This window comes from Branchiostoma lanceolatum, chromosome 11 (genome assembly GCF_035083965.1).
Source record: "Branchiostoma lanceolatum isolate klBraLanc5 chromosome 11, klBraLanc5.hap2, whole genome shotgun sequence".
Taxonomy (NCBI): domain Eukaryota; kingdom Metazoa; phylum Chordata; class Leptocardii; order Amphioxiformes; family Branchiostomatidae; genus Branchiostoma; species Branchiostoma lanceolatum.
Window position 1 is genome coordinate 10,831,866 of NC_089732.1, and position 21,579 is coordinate 10,853,444.

Genomic DNA, 21,579 nt, shown 5'->3' on the forward strand with positions numbered 1-21,579 from the left:
TATCCTGTCTGACTCCGGGAGAAGTCTATTCTCAAAGCAGACTGGGAGGTTGCTGGCGAACGTTGTGACCTTCAAGGGGTAGGGCGAACAAAAAAACAGGACATGTGATAAGGTCACAATTTTCCCCAACAACATCTGCTTAGATAGTAGGAGATGTCAGCGTACGTGAGAACGCACACGTACCCAGCTCTAGTCCCTTCGATTGATGACGATAATGATAACAAAAACTTAATCTCCCAACAACTGTATAAAAGATACAATGTAATTGTATAGCTAATTTTAGGAAACGAGTCTACACTGAGAGACTATGTAGAAAGTTACTATATACTACTAATGTTACCTGTACAGTCTTCAGGCTGGTAAAATGTCTTACTTAGTTATGCACTGTACATGTCCTATATTTACTATGTATGGATTATTACAAGTCACTATGTTAAATCCAGTCATTTTATCCGTATATCCTGGTTTAGAATACGACAGACATGGATGTGATGTATTGCGCAGATCCTAATATTTCGGACATTTAATAAAAAAATTGTGTCCACCTGTTCAGCACAAAATGGACCAACCCTTTCATCAACAGGATATTTCTGAGTGCTCCTGAAAGTCTGGACCTGTCACTTCAAAGAGACATGATAATCCCTCTCAGAGACCATCCCTGCATCATCTTTGATGGTCTTAAATACCAACAGACATCTGGTAACGACATGCATCTTTGGGCTGTAAATGACAGGCCTCCGGGTCTGGCCATCCTTCAATATCCAGAGTATCACTGCGAACAGGGACGGACGACCTAGAACGAAGAAAGTTTGGATGTGCGAAGAGTACTGCAATATAAACAACAGGTATTCATTTGCTTGTTTGTTTGTTTGTTTGCATTGCATTCCCGTTAAACCGCCTCATGGCATACAAGTGCACAACATCGAACCTCTGGGTTCTGGGCCAAACACCCTGCCAATTCAACACCGATGCCAGGTAAGCGTTCGTCTTCATTCTCATAAAAGATCGTCCATTTCCATGTGATTTTAAAGTGACTTAGACCAGCATATGATTAAGATGTAACAGTGGTCGGAAGAAAGGAAACATTCATTGAAACGGAAACATTCACACCATATCTTTGTATGAAATTGGCTTTTTTCAAAGAAGGTAACGTAGTGCCATTTTGTGCAAAATATATAAAAGACACTAGTCAAAAGATAGAAGGACGAAGCAGGGCCTGGGGCGTAGGAGGAAGTACCCTGCTCAAAGTAAGGTGCGGAAATGTACAGTTCTGAGATTCATAGATCAGTAACTGTCGGCATTAGGCTTTAACCATATTAATTATAGATCTTAACCATATTAATTAGAGATTGCGTTCGTGTGTGCATCTGTCCGTCTTTCAACACGATCGCGATAACTCGAGAATGCGTGGATGAATTGTCTTGATATTTGGCAGGTTGGTAGGTCTTCTTGAGACTTCGAAATGATTAGATCCTGGGCCTCATAGTAGCTTGTTTTGGTACTGCAGCGTAGCTTCTGGTTTTGATATCTCGTGTCCATGGTCATGATTTTTTCCCCATTTATTCATTGATTTGTGAAATCAAAATGGCCATTTGTCCCTACTTCGACTGTACTCAGACAAATACCCTAAGGCTACATGAGTGGTTTATATCACTATACAAAAAGTGGGATAAATTTGATACCAATAGTAAGACTGGTAAATGTATGGTTACCATTTCGGCGTTTGATGTTTTAGGGAACCATTATCAGGCTTATATGACGTTTATCACTATTGTTTAGACAAACATTCCCAGACGTACATAGGACACAAATCTACTTACATACACACCACGCACATATAGCTGAAATAATATCTGGGGTTATCATGTAACACAAAAAGTGGGTAAATCTAGATAAGTTTATGTTGGCGCCGTGTGAATGTATCGCACAATGCAGCCATTACGAGTGACTCGGTAGCGATTAAAACTCCTCTTGCCAGTTGGATACGGTTTTTGCCACCGATGGATCTGCTTGGAGATTAGGAATCATTATAATCATCATTATCGAAATTAAGTCATAGTTGCTTACGATATCATCATCATTTTTCCGGATTTACTCCGGTGAGGTACAATCAATATTACGATATAATACTTCAAAATATGCTGCCAATGCCGTTGAACCATTGTTTGAAGTAGTGATCCCAAAATGCTCACATTGTCCTGTTAGTAAAGTTCTAGCCTCTACCAGGCTCCACAGGTCGCTGGAAAAATGGTAGAAATTGGCCAAATAGACGGAAAACATGCCAGAGGCGTTGGTCCGCTAAAGAAGTTACAGTTATAGGTCGCAAAACTGTATAGGTCCTCAAACTGTACCTTCTTTAGCGGACCAACGCCTCTGGCACGTCATCTCGATTCGTCTATTTGGCCAATTTCTACTTTTTTCCAGCGACCTGTGGAGCCTGGTTGAGGCTAGTAAAGTTCACCACAAATAGTGGTCAATTCCACGACCGTGGAAATCAACAATGCGCGGTCTTTGGATCATGCGTTACATAACACAAATAATATCTGATAAGATATGAGTCACCCTCCTTAGTCATGACAACCAGATCAGATCAAAGTCTGTCACTATTAACTCTAATCCACTTAATCACAGAGTGTAGACAGGTACTTATGACCCTCCCACGGCTATATCATCCCAGCACTTCTTCTTAACGTCCAGTCCCAAGAAGAAGACACACAGAGTGATCGGCCAGACCAGAAACCCAGTTCCATCGCGTAAGTAATCTTCAAGTTATAGATTCCACGACTGTGGAAGTCAACAATCTATACTCTCCAAGCAGAGGTTCGGCTCAGGCTGGTTTTTGACGTGTTTTAGGCCTTTTTGTCGGGCTTTCTATTTTGTCCCGATTTCTTGATGTTGCCAAATCAAGTTTTGAAAAAAACATAAAGAAAACGGGACAAAATAGACAGCCCGACAAAAACGTCTAAGACACGTCAAAAACCAGCCGGACTTGCATATACGCACAACTGTGAGGGGGCTTTAGCTTTGTTGAGCCCACACTTGTGCGTATGTTCAAGTTTTGGGTTTGCGTTTGCGTAAAGTTTGCGGCCGATGAAGTCATTTCTTTCGGTTCGATAACCAGGCTGCACAGAAACGTAGAAAACAACTTTTTTCCCGCAAAACTTTACTAAAGATACCCAAGAAATGTGAATACCCGACTCGTACGGACTTGAATAAACGCACAAGTGTGAACTAATTTTCATTTGAACTTTAGATAATGTTTACCGCTGTCCTGACATATGTCGGAGCCCATTCACACTTGTACGTATATAAGTTGACTTTATCATTAAATCTAAGCTGCATGCGCCTGTGGTGTGAAGCGAGTATCGTCTCGCTTTGAATCATGGCCAACTTGCGCCACAGAGTGCACAAAGATTTTGAAGTGTAAGTGTCTTGAAGACATGCACCCCTCGAAATAAAGGAGGTTTGGGCCATTAACCAGTCATTAAGCCTGTTACACTAATCTACTGTGTTTGTATTTCATATATACCCGGTAAACCGCCTCATGGCGTAACACACCAGGTTTGTACTGAACAGTACAAGCTGCATATCCGGACAGATATTATCGTGGTAATCCAACTTACTTATACATCACGTACACATCATGAGCTAGGATAATACATGGAGCTATACATTTAACACAAAAAGTGGGTCTATACTGACGCCGCGTCACACAAAGCATCCATTATTAGACTTAACTACAATCATCACCATCATCATTACAGCTTACGATATAATACTTGAAGATATGCTGCCAACGCAACCATTGTTTGAAGTAATTCTGTGCATGCCGACACGACGTATGTAATGTGTGTGAAGAAAGTCTCGTTAATACAAAATCAACAACGTCACCTATGGGTAAGCGGATTGTTTGCAGTTTACAAATTCATCTAGACTTTAAAGAGAAACCGTGAAAAGTCATAGCTCATCGCGTCATCAGTCAGGATCTAGGACACAGGTTTACAAATGGAAGGATACTCACTTTACATGGTGGGGTGACATAGCAAGGGTGTTATCCTTCCTAGCAACCACTGGCTCAATCTTTTCGCTTGCTAATCCGTGGTTAGCAAGCGAAAATATTGAGCCACCGCTTACTACGGAGGATGGCACGCAGGCTAGTAGTTACACTGGCTGCACCAATGTTTAGGCATGTCACGCCCACAACCGCTGTTTGCAAAGACAATGGATTTCAGTGGCGAACTTGTGACTTCCGTGAAGGGACTTAGAGGCAACTAAATGTAGCTAAGTGCCCGAGTGACCGCTGTTAGATTGATCCAGAACGCCCGGAAAAGATGGGAGGATAATATCAGAGGACGGACAGGCATGACACTGGTGAACGCTACGAAAAACAGAAAACCGAGAAGGGTGGAGAAAACTGGTTGCCAGTTCTTCTGTGGTGCCCCAACGGTCAAATAGTTAGACTAAGAGATAGAAGAAGAAGAACGCCACTCGACTGCAAAATGAAGAAGAAAGGAAATATTCAAAGTGGGGTGAGCAAATTGCAAGTTTGCAAAACGCCCTGAAATACCTGTGGAATCATCTGCATTATCTAAGTGGAACAGTATAATTTTTAATGACAGAAATTGGGGATTAAGCATTGACAGCTGGGATAATGGATGAAAAATTGAAGTCAAATTAAATCAGTTCAACAGACAGTGAAAAGTAGCACGAGGCCAGTTACATAAAGACACCCAAAGGCAAAATTAGCTGTCTAGTACCCAAGGTGACGTTTTGATATCCCCTTCTCACGATCTACATGTCCAAAAATTCTCACGTAAACCCTGGTAGTGAAGTTCACCACCGAGAGTTTTGAATTCCACGGTCACGGAAGTCAACAAGCCAAGGCCATTGGATCATAGCGGCAAGCTGGCGTTTGTGCGCGGCACGTTGGCGGTAGTCATTCGCACGTGGTCGCCAACGTGTCGCGGTCCAGTGAGATTGGGGCTTTACAAAACACAAATAATCGTATCCGACATGAGTGGACCACCACATCGATCGAATCCCGTCAGCTATAATTCTGAAACAGATCACCTATAATTCTCATCCACTTAATTACAAGGTACAAACATGTAGTTATTTATCTTCTCACTACCATTTCTGCATTCCTTAATGTCCAGTCCCAAAAACAAGACATTCAGACGTACAGAGTGATCCCAAAATTTCCCATTATCCTGTGGAGCCTCTAACAGGCTCCACAGGTCGCTGGAAAAACAGTAGAAATTGGCCAAATGGAAGGATAACATGCCAGAGGCATTGGTCCGCTAAAGAAGTTACAGTTTGTAACAAACTGTATAGGTCCTATAGGTCGCAAACTGTACCTTCTTTAGCGGACCAACTCCTCTTGCATGTTATCCGTCTATTTTGCCAATTTCTACTATTTCAAGTTTCAGCGACCTGTGGAGCCTGGCTGAGGCTAGTAAAGTTCATCCCAAATAGTTGCCATGGCGAAGGAAATCAACAATCGCGATCATGCGTTATATAACAAAAATAATATCTGCTTAGTCATGCTAAGGAGGGTGATATGAGTTGACAACCAGATCAGATCAAAGTCTGTCACTATTAACTCTAATCCACTTAATTACAGAGTGTAGACAGGTACTTATGACCCTCCCACGGCTATATCGTCCCAGCACTTCTTCTTAACGTCCAGTCCCAAGAAGAAGACCTTCAGACACACAGAGTGATCGGCCCGACCAGAAACACAGTTACATCGCGTAAGTAATCTTCAAGTTATAAATTCCACGACCGTGAAAGTTAACAATCTATACTCTCCAAGCAGAGGTTCGGCTCTGACTGGTCAGTTTTGACGTGTTTTAGGATTTTTGTCGGGCTTTCTATTTTGTCCCGATTTCTTGATGTTGCCAAATCAAGATTTGAAAAAAAAACCATAAAGAAAACGGGACAAAATAGACAGCCCGACAAAAACGTCTAAAACATGTCAAAACCGGCCGGGCTTGCATATACGCACAACTGTGAGGGGGCTTTAGCTTTGTTGAACCCACACCTGTGCGTATGTTCAAGTTTTGGGTTTGCGTAAAGTTTGCGGCCGATGAAGTCATTTCTTTCAGTTCGATAACCGGTAACCAGGCTGCATAACAGCCTGGGTCAACGTAGAAAACAACTTTTTTCCCGCAAACTTTACTAAAGATACCCCATAAACGTTGATACCCGACTCATGCATACGGACTTGTATAAACGCACAAGTGTGAACTAATTTTAATTTGAACTTTAGAGAATGTTTACCGCTGTCCTGACATGTGTCAGGGTCCATTCACACTTGTGCGTACATGTATATAAGTTGACTTCATCATTAAATCTAAGCTGCATGCGCCTGTGGTGTGAAGCGAGTATCGTCTCGCTTTGAATCATGGCCAACTTGCACCACAGAGTGCACAAAATCATAAAACAGATACCGAAAATTATGGCATAAAGAGTAAGAAACAAATTTCCAAATTTGCGCCAAGTGCCTTCTGATGACCCCCGCGACCTAAACATTGCCGAACTCACCGTGATTTACGCACAAGAAAACGCGACTTATCACCTATCGTAGACAGATGTCTGGTCATGTACATAAACCTACATTCGGACGAGGTCAAAAAACTTTCCGCCCCAGAATGGAACAGTCGGGCCTCGTCATGGGAGGGTTTGAACTACGGTGTTCGTTCGCCAAACGTTGCTTGCGACGTGGCCGTGTGAATTTGTAGCTTATATAAGTTTTTATCTTTTGCACTTTCTTCAAGCCAAGAAAGGAACAATAGCTGCTTTATAGAGGTAATTATGATTAGCGGCAAGATAATTTTGAGGAGTATTCCCCGGCGGAAAGTTACGCCCCCACAAAAACGCCGCCATTCTCAACGCCACGGGCGGTCCTTTAAAATTGCAACAAATTTGTATGAACAGGACTTAAGAAATACATAATGTATAACATGCATAGCATCAATGACAACGGTTATGATATCGGCATGTAACAGAAAGAAATGATCTTTTATTCTTCTGCCAGATAGATTCAATTAACTCTAACCGAAAAACACATCGAAGTTAGGTAAACTAGCGTATCACAACTTCATAAAGTTCTCACTTATGAAATATACCTTCCCAGTGCATACCGTACTCAGACTCTGATACCTTAGAAGTCGTTGTGCCATGACAATTACCAGTATCATACACTTTAACCACAGTGCGAGGTAAAGTTAATCCACACGCTGTGGAAAAAGCTCCTCAGGCAGTCTGGTAGTGGAACCCTGTTGTCTGGGACCATGGCAACAAGTTGATTGGCAATATTGTCCTCTTATCCAAGCAAAAGGGATCATACTTTATCCCTTGAGTAGATTAATTTGAACCTTTGTCATCTTATTTTTTCCCTAAAAGGCGCAACTATATGCAGTGTTCTTTTTTATCAAAAAAGGGCGTATGGAAAGTGAATACGTTACACTAAACTAGTCAGGTGGGCTCACGGATGCCAATATTTTCAGTACCCTCACATGAACATTTCAAATGTGTTGGTTTCCGAAATATTTACAACATATCAAACTTGCAGAAATAGTGTTTATCGTTTATCATACCAGTAGGCATGAGGCCACGTGTATATCACGAAATACTCCTTGTTGAATACATACAAAATTTTTATCAAAAATATGTTGGAACCCCATTCCACTCGGGTGGCGGCCTCCCTGCGATCGCGCTGCGACATAAATTTAGACATAGCGCTCACCGAATTCCATTCTTAAAAACCAAATCTTTTTACTCGTTGTGTGTTTTGTTCACCACTTGTTTGGAATTCTGAAAGATAGCCACCCGATAATAATGTATAAATACACTTATGGTAGGAAGCGTAAAATCGGCTTAATCCCAGCCCCGGGGACCTGTCACACTTCTGTGTATCCTGATTACGTTCTAAGGTTATATTTTCGGTAGCGTTTGTGTGTGTGTGTGTGTGTGTGTGTGTGTGTGTGTGTGTGTGTGTGTGTGTGTGTGTGTGTGTGTGTGTGTGTGTGTGTATGTCGGTGTGTGTGTGTGTGCGTGGATGAATAGTATAATTTTGACATTTGTAGCGTACGGCTGCACAAAACATTTGATACGGAACTCATACGGACTTGATATGCGCAGAGGTGTATGAATCCATGCCAAAGCATAGAGGTATTCACTTAAACATGAGTATCGGGCGTTCAGGCTGGTGTTGCCTTGTATTTAGTGCGATAATGTGTTCTTTACTCTTGGCCAATCTTCACAAAATACGTCTGCCTGGCGGGGAATCAGTGCTGTACATAACGTATATGTATACCTAGAGCCCCTGTCACACTTGTGCGTATATACAAGTGCGCATGAGCTGCGTATTAACATGTTTTTGGTTTAGGTTAAGTTTGAAGCCGAATAAGTGATTTCTTAGGCTCGATCACTAGGCCGCACAACGGTGGATCAAAGTAGAAAACATATTTTTGCCCACAAACCTTACTTAAACCTAAAAATGTTAATGCGCAACTTGAATATACGCACAAGTGTGACAGGGCCCTAACGCCTCATTTATAAAGCCATACAAATCAAACAACACCTCGTTGTCGTTGTAGGGATAGCTTATCACCACCTTCAAGGCCACACACATACGAGTGTGTATTTGTTTGTATATTACCATCTATTTCCGCGGACGAGACTTTCGAGGAGTAATTAATCCCTCTGAAAGTGGCTACTTGTTATTTTTGCACAATCACGGTGTGTTTTGCTAACTACATACACAAGAGGGGTTCCTCGTTAATTGTGTATCAATAACTCCTGATGACGTCATAAATGGTGATTTATTCAGGAACTACAAACCATCTACAAAGACTAGTTTGTCAGGCATGGAGTGATCACTGTTGTATCGTGTGTTTTGCCTTTACGTCAGACACCATTAGAAGTACCGGTACAAGGATCATCCTCGCTTTCCAGGCCTATTTCTGACTACAGATCGCTTCAGTTAAAGAGGTAAGACCCTGTTCGTTCAAGTTTTAATTCTATTTATCCATAGACCTACGAAAACGTTTTTCCTCTCTACATTTTGTATGTCTAGTATTGAAAAATTTATTTTCCTTTTGCGTTTTGACCATACTATATTAAACAAATCCATATCAACCTATATTTTTAACATCACAAAGAGACGAGAAGAAGCCGAACCTTCCTTTCAGAGTAGTTTTAGATAAGTCCTTTCGGTGTCATTATATGTCAGGACAACTCGGCCCCTGGGACAACTCGGCCCCTAGCCATTCAGGACAACTCGGCCCCTAGCTCAGGCCAACTCGGCACCGAGCCCCAAAACTGACATAGATCAGCAAACAGAACAGGGACTTTTTAAAATCCATGTGAGGAATAAAACATGTTTAACTGCCAAACATTTCGTCTAAAAAATAGGAAATTGTGGAACCCTACAGGTCACTTCGCCAGAACGCTTGAATATCAATAAGGAAGTTTTATCATCTCGGTTGTCTCGACACGTTTTGAAAGCCTACAACCTGTTAAAATCTATGACCAACAAAACAGAATGAACTGCTATACATTAGTTTCATCGTTAATAAGTTATAAGCACTTTCATAACAGAACATAAGCGTAGCGAGTTCGTGAAAGAGCGTCGAAAATAACAAACAAAAGGGCGTCGCCGCGCCGGCCCGCAACATGTTTTTGACGGTCTTGGAACGTTTGAGACATACGGAAATACAAAAATGTTTATGTATGGGCTGAGTTTTGTTTCTTAAAATTCTTATTTCACTTATCAGCCTGTCAGAACGGTAGAATTGTCATTCCTCGAGCCCCAAATACACTTATCATGCACTGAGTAATAGGTGCCGAGTTGTCCTGAGCTTGATGCCGAGTTGTCTTGAATGGCCAGGGGGCCGAGTTGTCCCAGGGGCCGAGTTGTCCCAGGGGCCGAGTTGTCTCGGAATCTGTACTTTATTACGAATTTTATATCTGTTTGCCTGTCCTGTACTCAGCCCTGTAAGGCATGTATGCTATCGATTATTATTGATACTGGTGGGGTTTTAAGACCCAGTTTTACGTTTTGTGGTACACCAGCTTTGTGAAGCCCGTTTGTGTCCTCGTTTCTTTACTTGATTTGAATCCTAACATGATGTAACTTGATTTGTTACCTGTACAATTTAGATCCTCCCCTTTACTGACAATACACATAGAGTCTAAATCCCCCGACCGCTTTAACAAAACAGTAACTGTACTTGAGAATTTGACAAGTGATTAAGTAAGCAAACGCATCTGCAATATCTATTACAATAATAAAAAGTACAAAGTTTCAACTTTTCATATCTTGGATATCTCATTTTTTGATTGAATACACTTCGTTTGTTACCTGTACAACTTAGATGCACCCCTCCTCCTTACAATACACATGGAGCCTGAATTTTATCATTTTAACAAAACAGTAGTTTTACGTGAGAACTTGAATTTGACAACAGATGATTAGGTAAGCAAACGCTTCTGCAATATATTGACTGAAAAAAACGCAAACGGGTTCGACGTGTTATCTTGTCTATCTCAATTTTGTGATTGAATGCACAGCCTTTCGTTAAGACCTGCGACAGCACATTCAAAAAAGATTTCTCCTTGTGAAGTCCCAGTTTGTTTGTTTCCTTGTTTTTTCTTTTAATTCATTTGTATCATAATATACATGTCATGATGTGACTGTATTTGTTATCTGTGCAATCTTGATATGTCTCCTCCCCTCACAATACACACGGAGCCTAAACACCCCCGATCGCTTTAACAAAACAATACGGTGTGTACCTGTACTTGAGAATTCATTTCATAGTTTTTTTTTTGTTTAAAACCTGGTGATCCACATATCTTGTCCAGTTACTGATTAAAGGTACTGAATTCTACCTGGAACGTCTGGCCTTTTCAAAAGCTATCCACTTGCTTGAGTAACAGTTTTGGGGGTTTGCCAATCAGCTGTATTATATTTCCTTCTACCAGAGAGTGAGTGCTGAATGGGGTCCACATTTAGCCGGAAGTGGTTCGGACTCACCCATCTGCGCAGGGCGGAGGTACACGAGGATTTCCAGTCGAGTGACGTCATGACGAGCTGTCGCGTCATCACTGTGGCCCCGCGGGACGACCCGTTCCCCCCGCAGGGGCTGACGGAGGAGACCCACGGGGAGCTGGCCTGGTTCAACATCCACCTCACGCCGCTGGCCAGGGGGGGCATGGTCACTCTCAGGATGTTCCGCAAGTTCGCCAAAGATATGGAGGTAAGAAACGGACGAGAAAGTGGGCGAGAATATTCCACTCATGGCCAAAGTACTCGTCAATTCTATAGCTGTATGTTGTTTCTATGAAATACCTTGGTGTTGTTGTTGTTGTTGCCGTTTTTATATTTATGATGCTGGTCTTATTCTCTACAGCAAACCTTTGCTGCCAAGTGGTTCAGTCTCCTGGACAAAGAGGGGTCAGGAAAACTCAGTATCCAGGTGGTCATCGGAGGCTTGAGCGGGCTGGCCAGGTACGTCCACTTATTGACAGAAAGTTTGATAAGAACATGACGCGCATACAAGGAAGCACTTCCCTGCTATAAGAATTTATCTAAGATTCAAAGAAGCTCTGTCTATTTTTATAACATGTACATGTAGTGTTACATCTGAAATGGAATTGCTTTATGCTACGGTCACATTTGCACCGGTGCCCGTAGGGGGTGTAGCCCCGGCCAAGCGCCGAAGCCACAAATTTGTCCCGGTGGACTGCCGGACATCGGAAAGGTAACGTTACCTCTCGGTGTTCCAACGACTAGCGTACGGCGTCTATGTATTACTAGGCCCCGTATGTACTCTAACTCCGAGTTAAAAACTTCAAGGGGTCCGGTCGTGCTCATAAATAGGCCGATAGCCGCAGGGTGTCCCACGGGGCCACGCAGGAGTCACGCCCGAAAGTGCAAAAAAAAAACAGTCCGTAAACTAGCCGGCGGGGCCCCCTTTTCCAATTAAGACCGTAGCATAACTTGAGTGTCATTCTACTATCTCCACCCAGTCACGAGCGGCGCCTGAGGCTCCTGAAGTGGCTGGAGGACAGAATGGCTGACTTCTGCACAGAGAACGTCCTCATCACCCCGGACAGGCTAAGGAGGTTCTTCCTAACGAAGGGGGTGCGTGTTTTCGGACTGCTATTTTGTAGGCGTGTGTGTGTGTGTGTGTGTGAGTGTGTGTGTGTGTGTGTGTGTATGTGTGTGTGTGTGTGTGTCCGTGTGTGTGTGTGTGTGTGTGTTTGTGTGTGTTTGTGTGTGTGTGTGTGTTTGTGTGTGTTTGTGTGTGTGTGTGTGTGTGTGTGTTTGTGTGTGTGTTTGTGTGTGTTTGTGTGTGTGTGTGCGCGTGCGTGTGCGTGCGTGTGTGTTTGGAGCGTGATGTCAACATGTATATCCACCAGCGTGTATCGGATTTTTTTAATAACTTGACTGTGACCTGATAGTAATGCTTGTACTGGTTTCCCCTGTAGACTGTGGAGAAGTTGTTCGGCCTGACGGATGTTGACGGTGATGGGCGGATCCCCCTTCAGGAGTTACTGGGCCGACTCAGCCTACTACCCAAGTAAGGTTTGACGCCATAAGCTCCCTCAAACACGGGGCCGCCGGCTTTACGACCCCATCTGAGAGGGCGATAAAACTCTTTTCAAGTCTTATGTAGGCCTGATTGAAAGTCTTTACTTAGGCTTAAACGTTATAAAATTGTGAATTTAGGTGTGAATTTTGGTACAGATAGTTGGAAATCACATTCTTTTACAAATTCTGATAACTGTTGTTCCAAAAGTAAGTATTACAAAACATGTATATTATCTTCTTTCCCATATCAAGCTTGTTGTTGTTCATGTTTGTGTATCAGTATCGACAACACTACCAAGTACCAAGCCTGGTTGGAGTACCGGTTCGGACTTATCGTAGGACCGGGGTCAACAATCAGCCTGGAGAGGTTTAAAGCAGAGTTAAAGTCGCAACAACATGTTGGGGTAAGTCAGGACACAACGAAAGAACATCACATCCTCACGATATCAATGTACAACCATCAAATAGTGTATATATTCAATATCTATGTGAACATGACCGTATACGTTAATGGAATTCCTACGTCCCCGACCCAAGTTGGGTGAAGTGAGGAAAGTCGTGCCTTTCCCAAGGACAAATATTGGTGGCATATCAGGGGATTCGAACCCAGGACTTCTGGGTGTTTGGTTTCCGTTACGCCAACACGACTCGTGTTAAAAACGTTTTGCCCTATGTCTTACAGTCGTTTCTGGCTGAACAACTATTCCACGTGTTGAGCAAAGACGGCGGTTCTGAACTCAAACTGAGCGACTTGATGGCCGGACTGTCCTGCCTTCTGACCGGATCAGAAGAGGAAAAAGCCCGGCTACTGTTCCAGGTCTATGACGTCAACGGTGAGTACCACGTTTCCAAAGGTCTCTGTTGTCGTTCCATATCGGCTCAAATACTCAAATGATCAAAGCAAAATACCAAAGGAACGGGCGTGAAAAAGTTATGGGATGCTATCTTCCCGTCAATAAATGTAACGTTATGCTTTGTCTGTCACTGAAATTTCCAGAATCATTTTGCAGCGCTAATCAGCTTTAGAGGTTTGCATACTATATTTTCTTAAACTCCCCTTTGGCGCGGGCAACTGTTTTAATCAACGGTACCGGTGCGCTGTGTGTCCTTTCCTTTTGGCGATGCGAGCCTAACGGTACATTATTGCGTGCAGTCTGCAAGAATTCTAGTTCCTTTTGTGGCCACGCTATTTCTATGTGCTTAATTCGTAAACACACCTAATGTATGATGCGTCCGTCCGTATGTATGTACTCAGGAAACGGTTCCATAGACCGCGCCGAGTTGAAGCTGGTGCTCAGCTCCTGTATGGAGGAGGGGGCCTTCAGCGATGACCAGATCTCCGACCTGACGGAAGCACTGTTCGAAGACGCCGACTCAGATTGCTCCGGGGCCATCACGTACATCGAGTTTCTTGAGGAGATGTCGCGACAGCTGGAACTGCTAGACTGTCTGGCTCTAAGGTGCGTCTTAAGATGCTAATGTTACTTGTGCTTATTAATAATTGCTAAACTGTACTCAGCGGAATTTCCCAGTTTCTCCCAGCCTTCCTCAACCTATTCGATCTGGAAACGTGAGTTCTATTAATGTGTGACGTCAACAATGGGTCGAAGGTCGTCAGAAGTCGATATCGCCCCGCGTCCCGAATGAGAGAAAGATTATGTACGACAAATGACAGTTACTCAAGCAACTTGATAAAATTTTGAAACAGTCAGACGTTTCAAACAGCATCCGCTGTCTTTCGTCAGCCACGAATGCTCATGTAGATTACCTTTACTCCTCTCAGAAAGTAATAATGTATCCTGTTACCTTTATCTGTTGTGTAGTTTAGCCTTTGCAGGGAATTGACCCTTTGCGCCCGTTCCTCCTCCAGTGTTGTCTACTGCGCTGAGCCAGTACTGGAGGTAAAAGCCAAGTCTACCCCTCTCCTGGGCGGCATGCTGTCGGTCCAGGCGGTGCGGAACCACCTCAGGACGGTCGTGGCGGTGGGGCTGTACGTGGTGCTGAACATAGCGCTGCTCTGTGACGCCGCCATCCGCTATCAACCCAACTTCGCCATTATCGTGGCTAAGGGCTGTGGTACGTACACTAGCATATTCTGCCGTTCAAATTACTGGATTCTTTTCAGGAAATATACCTTCTGTTGTACAAACACTCTAGCTTGCCATCGATGAATGTTAGACATCCAGATAATACGATACGCCAGAAAACAGTTACTCAAGCAACCGGATGGATTCTGATAACGGTCAGACATTTTAGGAAGCATCCGCTACCTTTCTTTAGAGTTTAACTAGCCTTATGGCAAGAGCGTGGCAAATTTAAACATAAAACAAACAAACAAAGCAAAACAAGCAATTAAAACAACAGGGCGACATTCTAATTGGACGATGATGCAAACTGTAATCGACGATTATCTCTGAAAAAACAACATCGAAAGCTTGAACTAGTCAGAATCGCTGTGAGAAAGTTGGCAGAGGGCATTAAACACATAGTTGTGTACAAAGATCTTTGTTATCGATCGAAAGCTCCTGATCACTCTAGTCGTGTTTTCCTTATCCAGGGCAGTGTCTGAATCTGAACAGCATGTTCGCGCTACTGTTGATGCTGCGGAAAATGCTGTCGTACGTACGCTCTACGACGTTCGGCCGATATCTGCCTCTGGACCAGAACATCGCCTTCCACAAGATCATTGGCGTCATGATTGTGGTCTTCAGCGTGTTCCACACCGTAGCGCATGTTTACAACTTTGGTAAGTTGTTACCCGTAACGCCTATATAACCAGCTAAATGTACTTACAAATAAAGCAATATTGGATGTTGTTGCTGTTGTTCCGGATTCCTTAGGCTCCTACTACGCTGGATATCGATCACGCTGCGCTGTCACTGGACTTGTAGTATGTAGAATGTAGTTGAATTTATCTTCATACGAAAGTTTGGCAACCTCGTGTTTTCCCATTCCCCAAACTCCAGTAAAGCTGACAGAGACGACCCCGCACACGCTGCTGGAGTACATGTTGGGGTCGCACCTCGGGATCGGCTGGGTGTCCGGCAGCGCCAGTCTCACAGGCTGGGTCCTACTGTGGCTCCTGTTGGTCATCACGCTCTCCAGCACCAGCCTCGTCCGCAACAGTGGGCACTTCAAGGTCAGTGTCGCCTTCTTCTCCGTCTCTCGTACTAAGAAAACCACATTGCTGTACTAGATGCAAGGGTTTGTTGGTCCACTGTAGTCTCCAAGCAGATCTATCTGTAGCAAGGCAATATCAGAAGGGCCAACAAGATACTGGTTGGCCCTTTGGATGCTACCTTGCCACTGATAGATTTGCTTGGCCTATTTGATGCCGGTTGGCCCTTTGGATACCGCCTTGCTACCGATAGATTTGCTTGGGGATTAGGTCCGCTGGAAACTTCTTCCGCATGTCGGACGCACGTAGGTTGGTAGGGTGACATGAGTTGTTTGGGTTTTGCGGCTAGCTTTCACGATTTCTCTCAGCAGCAACTGTTCTTCTGCTTTCCGCATGGTGACCGTGCCACCATATATAAAACTAATCCATCCAGCCATTCTTGAGTTATCTTGGTGACCAATTCATAAGGACACACTACTTATTATGCTGCTTAAAATATCACCTCCATTTTTTTCATGCAGATGATAAGTCCCATCTGACCATACGATATCCTATATTTTCCAGGCGTTCTATTGGATCCACCAGCTGACCATCCCATGGTTCCTAATCCTGGTGATCCACGCCAAGTCGTTTTGGTTGTGGCTGCTGCTGCCTGGGCTGTTCTACGTCATCGAAAGAGTCCTCCGCACGAAGATGGCGCGGGTGACGCGCTACGGACACATGTCCATCCAGCAAGGCATCGTCCTCCCCTCTAAGGTATGTGAACGGAAAAGATAAGACTACAAATGGATATACTTTCATGCCAAATGTATATGCAAATTCGGAACGTTTGGGACCGCATCTGTAAGCAGCGACACCTATAGCTGCAGTGCAAAGTGAACCAGTCAGAATCGTCTCTTATACTTATCGTGTGATTACAGTGTACTTGTGCTTCCCGTAGGTCATACACGTGGTGGTGTCCCGTCCAAAGGACTTCAAGTTCCAGCCGGGAGACTACGTGTATCTGTGCGTGCCCGCCATCGCCACACATGAGTGGCACCCTTTCACCATCAGCAGCGCTCCTGAGCAGGAGGGTAGGTACATGAGAACAGTGGCTAAAAACAGTGGTTAAACGTGACACTACCTATAATGCAATCACGCGCTCGCACACACACAAGCACACACTACACAATCACACACACACACACACACACACACACACACACACACACACACACACACACACACACACAACACACACAAATACACGTAGACAACGACTACCTAGAAATTACGATGCTGAGGTTCGAAGATCTTTGTCTGTGAAGCTTGAGGCGTACGAAAGCCCGAAACGACGAGGATAGAAAGCTTCTTCAGACCATTTACAAGTCTATCAAATCCATTTCCAAGCCTTCCAAACCCATTTCCAACCCTCCAAACCAATTTTTAAACTTTACCGGTACTGCTCTTCTTTTACACTTCAGGGACGCTATGGTTCCACATCCGGGCAGTTGGCACATGGACCAACCGGCTGTACAGCCTGTTCGAGCACCATACGGAGAGACTGCGGCAGAACACGCCTCAACAGCGGTACGACTCTGTAGAGTCCATAATGAACACCAGCTCCGTCGGGAGCGGTGTCATACCGGAGATCCAGCGGAGCTCCTCCACTCATCTCTCCGACCCAGGCACAGAGTCACACGAGTACAGGAACATATTCACCCTGGCTCCGACAAAACCGCGCCAGAACAAAGTTTCCAGAGACAGTGGGGTCTATCTCTGTGAAACTCCCAGTGTCGCAGACGGGACGAGGAAAGTGCCGGACACGAGTGCCGTGTTGGTTCCTGACGGGATGCCTCCTATGGAGAGGAACGACTCTCGCATGTCGTGTTCTTCGCTCGGGCAGGACTTCTCGCACATGTTCAGACCCCCCACGGTGGTAAACTTGGCGGACGGACTGTGCGACACCAATGAGTTTGAGGTAAGGCAGCTGCCAAGTAGCGAATTCTTTGTCTCGCTTTCATCCTCGTTTACCCTTTAAGATTTTGTGAAAGAAAACCACACAGACAACACAGAGGCAGCGCCTTCTTGTCTAAAATTAAGCTTCAAAGACTGCTTGTGTCGACTGCAGACGTCGTCCGCTTTAACCGTTTTTGTGGTAAAAGGGTGGGTCAACATCTGGTTTAAACAGGTTGGACAGGCAGGCTGAGAATAAAGAGGTCACTAAACTCTTTTACTTTTGGTGTTTAGTCATTTATTCAACCTTCCTGATCACCTAGATTTCATAATGAAGGCAACTTTTTTGTCAAACTTTTTTTCGCACGCTCGCATCAGTTTTAGGTTTCCACGGGATGTCATCCATATAAGGGAATCAACATAGCCTAATCACAAATAAATGTTTTTTTTGTATGATGTTTATCAACTATAGGTGTACATGGATGGCCCGTACGGCGCACCGTCTACCCGAATCTTTGAAGCGGAGCACGCCGTCCTAGTGGGGGCCGGGATAGGCGTCACTCCCTTCGCGTCCATCCTGCAGAGCATCGTCCATCGGTACCGCCGCGCACGGCAGACCTGTCCCCGGTGCAAGCACGCCTGGACCGCCGAAACACACAGGAACTTCCTCACCTTGAAGAAGGTAGATACTAGTGCTACGAGATACCCACATTCCACAATTTGTTTCATATAGCCACAAAACATAGTCTCGATGCCTTGGGTTGGTGTAAAAGTACAGGTAAGGGTAGTCCCATGGCCTTTTTGAGGAAAATTGTGTTAATTAAATTTCTTAAGGACACAACGTCTAAAGCTAGGGTCCCGCACGGTTTGCTTGCGGAAACGAAAATTGAAGTGTATACCAATATCTAAATATGCACAAGCTATGCTCCAAAAACTTTTTGGTACTTTTTGTGTTTTATGTTGTCCTTTATATCATACTTTTCGTTCCCCACGACTGGCGGCTGGGCCCCGGATTAGAAATATGACATAGCATAACCAGGAATGCCAGGAATTGAACCCGTGACCCGCTTGCCTACCACTGGGCCATTCGACGCCACTAAAAGTTGTTGGCCATTCTTTTTACTACCCATGGAGTCTGGTAGAGACTAGTTTATATATCCGTCTTGCACGACTTCTACAGGTTGACTTCTTCTGGATCAATCGTGACCACAAGTCGTTCGAGTGGTTCATCAGCCTGCTGAGTCAGCTGGAGATAGAGCAGTCCGAGATGGGAAACTTCGAGAGGAACTTCCTGGAGATGCACATGTAAGTTACATTTCTGCTATCCTTTACGGACAGATCATTAATTAACCTGGCCGGGCTATATCTTTGGCCAAGCTTTCTTCGGGACAGACGGAGCTCTCTGCCGCCTGGGTATTCTTTTGCACCCGGTGGTTGTTTTACACGGTTGAATTATTTTCCTAAAATGAGTGATTATATCTATAGTGGCTACTGTGAACGTTTTCTTCACAGTTCTTTGAATGGTCACCATTGACAGGTTTAACTGAAGAGAATATGTCCAATTTCATGTACTCGTGATCATTGGACCACAGTGTATTCGAATTCGTAATACATACCTTGGGACAAACTTTGAAAGAAAAAAAAACAGACAAACAAACAAACAAACAAACAAACAAAGAAACAAGCAAACAAATATCATGTTATTTGTAGGTACATGACTTCTATGTATGGCCGGACGGACTCCAAAGCTATCGGGTTGAGAATGGCCATGTACCTGACACATAAGAAGGAGAAACGTGACCTCATCACAGGCCTGAAGACACGGACACAAGCCGGGAGGCCGGACTGGGACAAGGTATGGCAATAACAAATTAGCGACTTTACCCAAAACTTTGACCTCACTATTAAAAATTTTATACTACGAAAATGTTTATCTACTTTTATGTAGCCAGCTAGCCACCAATCATCTAATGCATTACGGGTAGTTCCGACTTCCATGGCGGTAACAGCTGATTGCAAATCAGTTTTTACCTTCAACATAAAGATGGTGAATTTGACATTTAATGAAAAATGTATCATTAAAAGAAATAGGCTGGTGACTTTGGTATTCACATATGTGCACTCTCAGAGTTGGTAGGGACTAGGTTGAAACATGTTTGATAATCACAGTTTCGAAACTAGCATCTACATGTATGTGCACTTCGTTACCATATGCCAATTGAAAAAAAAAACTCACTATCATTCAAATATCCCCCATATTTTCCTCCTAGGTTTTCCGACGTCTGGACGCAGAGAAGTGTGGAAAATTGACGGTTTTCTTCTGCGGATCTGTCCAGCTGGGGAAAGTGCTCAAGAAAAAATGCATGGAACACGGCTTCGAGTTCTGTCAGGAAAACTTCTCTTAAACAAACAGAATAACAACATCATCTACTATCGTGTTGTTGGGCGGCGGTTGTAGTACTATATTAACAAGGGTACCTAAATATTCATACGGATTTTACGGAATTCATACGAGTTTTTATTCTATCTGTTTATTGGTTCAGCATGGAACATGTAGTTACATGCCAGGGTTGTCCAAATAGCGAGAGGTATTTCTTATAGCAAGAGGGGAGAGACATAATCGTTCCGCTGAACACACAATCAGTAAGGTATATATACAATACTTACTACAGTCTGGTGACACTGACTTCATTTCAAACGCCTTAAGATGTTCTTAATGCCCAATCGTAAAGCAATAGCTAATGATTACCAAAGGTACATGTATAGACGATTGAGATTAATCTAATATTATTGTACATATCAAACTGTAGTACATTATGTAGGGTGAAGTTTTTGTGGACCTACGTAAAATACCTCAAACATGCATGGATTTCAAATGAGGCGCCATTAACAATTTGTAACAAATTATCGATTGAAGGGTTTGTGGAAATGTGTACAGTCCTATCAACTTATCTATGGCAAGAGATTTTGTTCTAAATGCTTAATAAAGATTCTATCAGATTTTGTGTGGTACTTAATTCTTTCCAGGATAAATTCACATTCGTCTGTTTGCATCATAACTTCTAGGAAGTATGTAACTTCGTTGGACTAGTCTGTCACATGAGTAGAAAGTCTCTGCAATAAGCACAATTTTTTCACAACATTTGACGAGAGAATCCTTCATGGGTGTCTGAATTTGACAACCTGCAGCTGTAGTCTGCAGACCGTCCGCCAGACGGCGCTTACTAAAACTTAACCTGCCAGCAGAACAAAACTTGTGGTCACACTCTCGAGGGACCGTGGGCGTGTTCCCCCGATAAAAAGGAAACTCAACCTGCGATTTTGATAGGATTTCAAAGTAAAAAACGGAGACTGACGATATTAAACATCGCTGTAAAGAGAGGATGCATCAAAAATTATTTTGGGATACCTCACTGAGAGTACTTCTCGACAGAAGTGATCATAAATCGCGATCAAGATGCTAGGGATGTGTTTGGTGGTCTCCAATTTATCCAAATTCAAGCCACTTCTGAATATCTACATGGACAGAAAAATTTACAGACTCCGATCAGAATCTCTAGTCTCCAACCAGATCCAATGGATTGCAATCACCGTATCCAACTGGAAGAAGGAGCTTGTAATGCAACCCAAGGAATCTTGGGTTGCAAAACGTACTTCCTCTGCCAGTTTGATACGGTCTTTATGCAACCTATAGATCTGCTTGGAGATTACAGAATCTCTACCAACACTTGGAATAGGAGATTCTGCCAGATTACAATTTCTTAGCCTGGAATCCAAACCTACTATAGCTCCCGAGTCACCTCTCTTCTTTTGCGCAGAGGAGACTCGGGACCTGCATGAAATAGATTTGGATTCTAGACTAGCAATTTCTACCCTGACATATACTTCATTATCCGGGGCAAGACAACAGATCATAGCAGTA

General features: G+C 43.7%; 1 protein-coding gene across 1 annotated transcript; it reads left to right on the plus strand.

Moving 5' to 3' along the window:
* Window positions 1–8,853: 8,853 nt before the first annotated feature.
* On the plus strand, window positions 8,854–20,657 carry LOC136444218 (NADPH oxidase 5-like). Its single transcript, XM_066441726.1, has 18 exons — window positions 8,854–8,997; window positions 10,995–11,267; window positions 11,421–11,518; window positions 12,040–12,154; window positions 12,502–12,593; window positions 12,885–13,008; window positions 13,287–13,437; window positions 13,860–14,064; window positions 14,475–14,680; window positions 15,162–15,350; window positions 15,571–15,743; window positions 16,287–16,478; window positions 16,663–16,795; window positions 17,186–17,682; window positions 18,130–18,339; window positions 18,838–18,962; window positions 19,368–19,512; window positions 19,928–20,657. The coding sequence occupies exons 2-18, from the start codon at window positions 11,007–11,009 to the stop codon at window positions 20,060–20,062; spliced, it is 3,051 nt and encodes a 1,016-aa protein (XP_066297823.1). The 5' UTR covers window positions 8,854–8,997; window positions 10,995–11,006; the 3' UTR covers window positions 20,063–20,657.
* The last annotated feature ends 922 nt before the right edge of the window (window positions 20,658–21,579 follow it).